General features: G+C 54.6%; 1 protein-coding gene across 1 annotated transcript; it reads right to left on the bottom strand.

Moving 5' to 3' along the window:
* Positions 1-2,227: 2,227 nt before the first annotated feature.
* On the bottom strand, positions 2,228-3,063 carry UCRPA7_6413 (putative homeobox domain-containing protein; the record flags this gene model as incomplete). Its single annotated transcript, XM_007918951.1, has 2 exons — positions 2,228-2,472; positions 2,559-3,063. The coding sequence occupies 2 exons, from the start codon at positions 3,061-3,063 to the stop codon at positions 2,228-2,230; spliced, it is 750 nt and encodes a 249-aa protein (XP_007917142.1).
* Positions 3,064-3,397: the final 334 nt, after the last annotated feature.

Here is a 3,397-nt window from a genome sequence, read left to right as displayed (position 1 = left end):
GAGATTGACCCTCCAGCCGCTTCATGTGGAAGTGAGACATAACCGTCCTGTCTTGATTCCTTTTTCCTACACTACCGTCCGCCTCACATTGCTGGAGCATACTGCATGGTACTTCAGTCCCACAACTGCTACTTCTCCGCTTGTGACTATGACTGGCACATGCAAATCAGTACCTGGCCAGGCGTGGAAGCCATTTCGATAGAAAGGAAGCAAGCCACTGCTCTGCCTATCGAGGTGTGCTGTGCATCATTATTCACAATCTGGGCTTTTAAGTGACCTCGGTCTCGGCAAGCGAGCCGACTAAGAACGTCTCAAAGGCGTTGAGCCGTAGCATCGGTCGACGCCATCTTTTGCTCTGCCTTCCCAAGATAAACAAGCCTGGCATGCACGCTCTCTCTTTGCGTCCTTGCAGAAATGAGTGCCAGAAAATTCCGCAAAATGATACCGTAGCAGTGTCCTAAGCTCCCCTAGACGCTATTCCCCTTTTTGCAACGATCTTCCAGCCGGAGAATTCTCCATGTGCTCTCAGCCCGTTATCGTAGTGTTATGACTCTGGGAGGGAGCTTCTTTCGCCTGAGGAAGTCCCTGTCCTCCGGATTTCCACCGCCGGTGTCCACAACAGTTGCCCCTCAGCACAGCAGCTGCAGTAGTGCCTGGGTTTTGCTGTTCCGGATGCTTCCCCCCAAATGCGGGTGACAGGCAGAGAGAAACGGGCTTGAAAGGAACAGACCATGGGCGGTTGGCCCCGAGCCTGGCCACGCCTTGTACGCCTCCTGTCACCGCCATTGCAGTGTAATCTGTCCCAGGTTGAGGAACCAGGGCTTTCCTGCTAGCCGCGTGGGCTCTGACGAAGGAAAAGGAAACACAAGACACGGCATCCGCCTAGCACTAGCCGGTCCTCCGTGTCAGAGACAGACAGAGACAGACTGGGCTGCTAGAATACTAATGTAGAGCATACTGCTATCGCCGAGGCACAGGCCGATCATCTGGTGGAGACACTACGGGCACAGCAGGAAGCAAAGAGGGACAAGGAGCCCCGGACGGGGTCGGAGGAGGAGCACCTGGTGGGCAAGCAGAACAGTGAACGAAGCAGAGCAGACGCAGGAACTACGTACGTAGATCGGCGGTTTCTAATTAATTCGATCGCAGTAGAACCTACACAGGGTCCACACTCTTTGACCATCTTGCCGTCCTTCGAACGGCGCTGTGCTGTGCTTCTGTGTCCCGTGTTGCGTTATACTCCTCACTGCCCTTGGCATTTGAGGCCGAGAAGAGCAAACTGGGAAGGTAGCAAAACCTCTGCCGGGCTCAGACCACCAGCTAGGAGGGAGACCTCGCCCTGTACGCCACTATTCACCCCCCGAACCTACCTTACCCACCCGCTCGTGCTCGAGGAGCTAGGAAGGTGGTGGTGGTGTATTGTCTTGGAAATCCCCAGCCCCCGAACCTGTCTTACTCGAGCCGAACGCCTCAGACGCTCGACACCTTCCACAAAGACGTCGACTCTCGAGACCCCAAACAAATCAGACGCCTGGCAGAGATTGCAGGCGCTGGCGGTTGAGACAAGGTGGCCGCATGGGCGTCGATCTGTTGGGGCGAGACCTGCGGGCGAGACATACGAGACAAAAAGGAAGTCTCCGGGGGATGGCCCTTCCTTCGCTCGTGGAAAGGGAGATAGATGCCATGCATCATGTCATGGGACCATCCGCACAGAGACCAGTCTCGTCCAACGGTCTTTGCTTCTGATGGGAATCGGGAGGCGGTGGCCATGAGGTGGACAGATCGATGTATGTCTTAGATGCTCGTTACGTGTTTCTCTTCACCGAGTAGCTAGCCTGCTTCACTGTCACTGGCTCACGCGGCTGCTGTGGTTATAAATACCAGAATATTTTTTTTGCTGTGTATGGCTGCAGCTTTTTGTATATATGCACAAAGGTATCTCGATCTATACTTGTCGGTGCCGCCCCAATATAGAATACAGTTCACATTTCCCGTTATACAGAGTCATCCTGCCCTAGTAGGCTTCTACTCTTTTTGTTGCCCGCGTCTTGCCGCTGCCGTAGCCCGGCCCTTTTTGTCCCTTGCAAAGCCCGTGTAATAAACCCATTTTGGTTCCCGGTACAGGCGTCATATAGAATCAATATTAGAGTCGCACATCACGGTCGTATAATATACATTTCAAAAGCGGTCGTTACATTAGTACAGTGGAATCATAGTGTCCGCAAGATCAGACACTGCCACGCTTCATGGAGCTTCGTCGGCGCTCGAGATCCTCGTCAAAAGCGCTATCGCCACCGTCACTCAGGGGAGTAGCCCCCTTGCCCTCAAGATCGTAGTCTAGCCTCTCTGTTGAAGGGATAGGCTTGCCATCGGTACCTCGGCCGGACATGGCGTCGCTTTCGGCTCGGGCATTGTTGATCATTGTCGGCAGCTGCCTGCGCCGCGCGTTGATGAACCAGTTAGAGATTTGATCTGGAGAAAGACAAAATTAGCATACTTTCTAGACAACTTCGCACATACGCGGTATCGAAGCTGGTCCGGGCTCTAGGTAGACTTACTCATTTGCAAGCCCGTTTGCCGCATCAGGTCCTGTTTCTCGTCCTCCGTCGGATAGGGATGATGTAGATGAGCAACAAACCAAGCTCTGAGCTTATCCGTCGTCTCTTTGGGAAGATTGCCCCTTCGCTTGCGTTGCTTGCTGTCCCCACCCATGCCCATGCCACCTAGCTCACCGATGCGCATATATTCTGGATAGTGCTGGCCGTAGCCCTCAGCTGAAAAGGGACTCCGTCCATAGGAATGAATCGCGCCAGCCGAAAGAGATTGTACTCGAGACGGATGAGAATACTGATAAGGGTAACCATCCTGGCGGTAAACACCCGCTCCTGCGTCCATCATGGAGTCGTTGTGCTGCATTGCCACAGGCCGCGGTGGCTCCTGGACATAATCATCGCCTGAGTGCGTTCGCATGGGAGGAATCGCAGTACGCTCCAGGCGGAAACTCGGCAAAGTAGGACGGGGTCCCTGTCTGTCAACTGGCTCCATCGGTGTGGGGGATTGCATTGAGGGAAGACCGCGAGAGGGCTCGTATGGGCTCGTCCTCGACGAAGAGCTCCAGCTCTCTACTGCCGACCTCGGTGCTGCGGGAGGGGAGGGCCCCCTATTTGCTAGTCTGTCGCTGCTTCTTGATGAGCCTTCGTACATCCTTGGCACGCGCCCTCCTCTCTCAAGCTCCTTCTCTTCCTCGATGGACAATCGTCTCCGTTTGCTGGAGTTGGGAGAATGGACGTACTCTGGTGGCGTCATAGTTCCAGCTATCCCGCCCGTTGGCGATGTAGCAGATGAGGGGGTTCTAGCAGAGCCTTCCTGAGGCACGATGTGCAGTTGAAATTCGGGA

The sequence above is a fragment of the Phaeoacremonium minimum genome, assembly GCF_000392275.1.
Source record: "Phaeoacremonium minimum UCRPA7 unplaced genomic scaffold PA7_03_scaffold_468, whole genome shotgun sequence".
Lineage (NCBI taxonomy): Eukaryota > Fungi > Ascomycota > Sordariomycetes > Togniniales > Togniniaceae > Phaeoacremonium > Phaeoacremonium minimum.
This window is presented reverse-complemented; position numbering and strand designations above follow the sequence as displayed.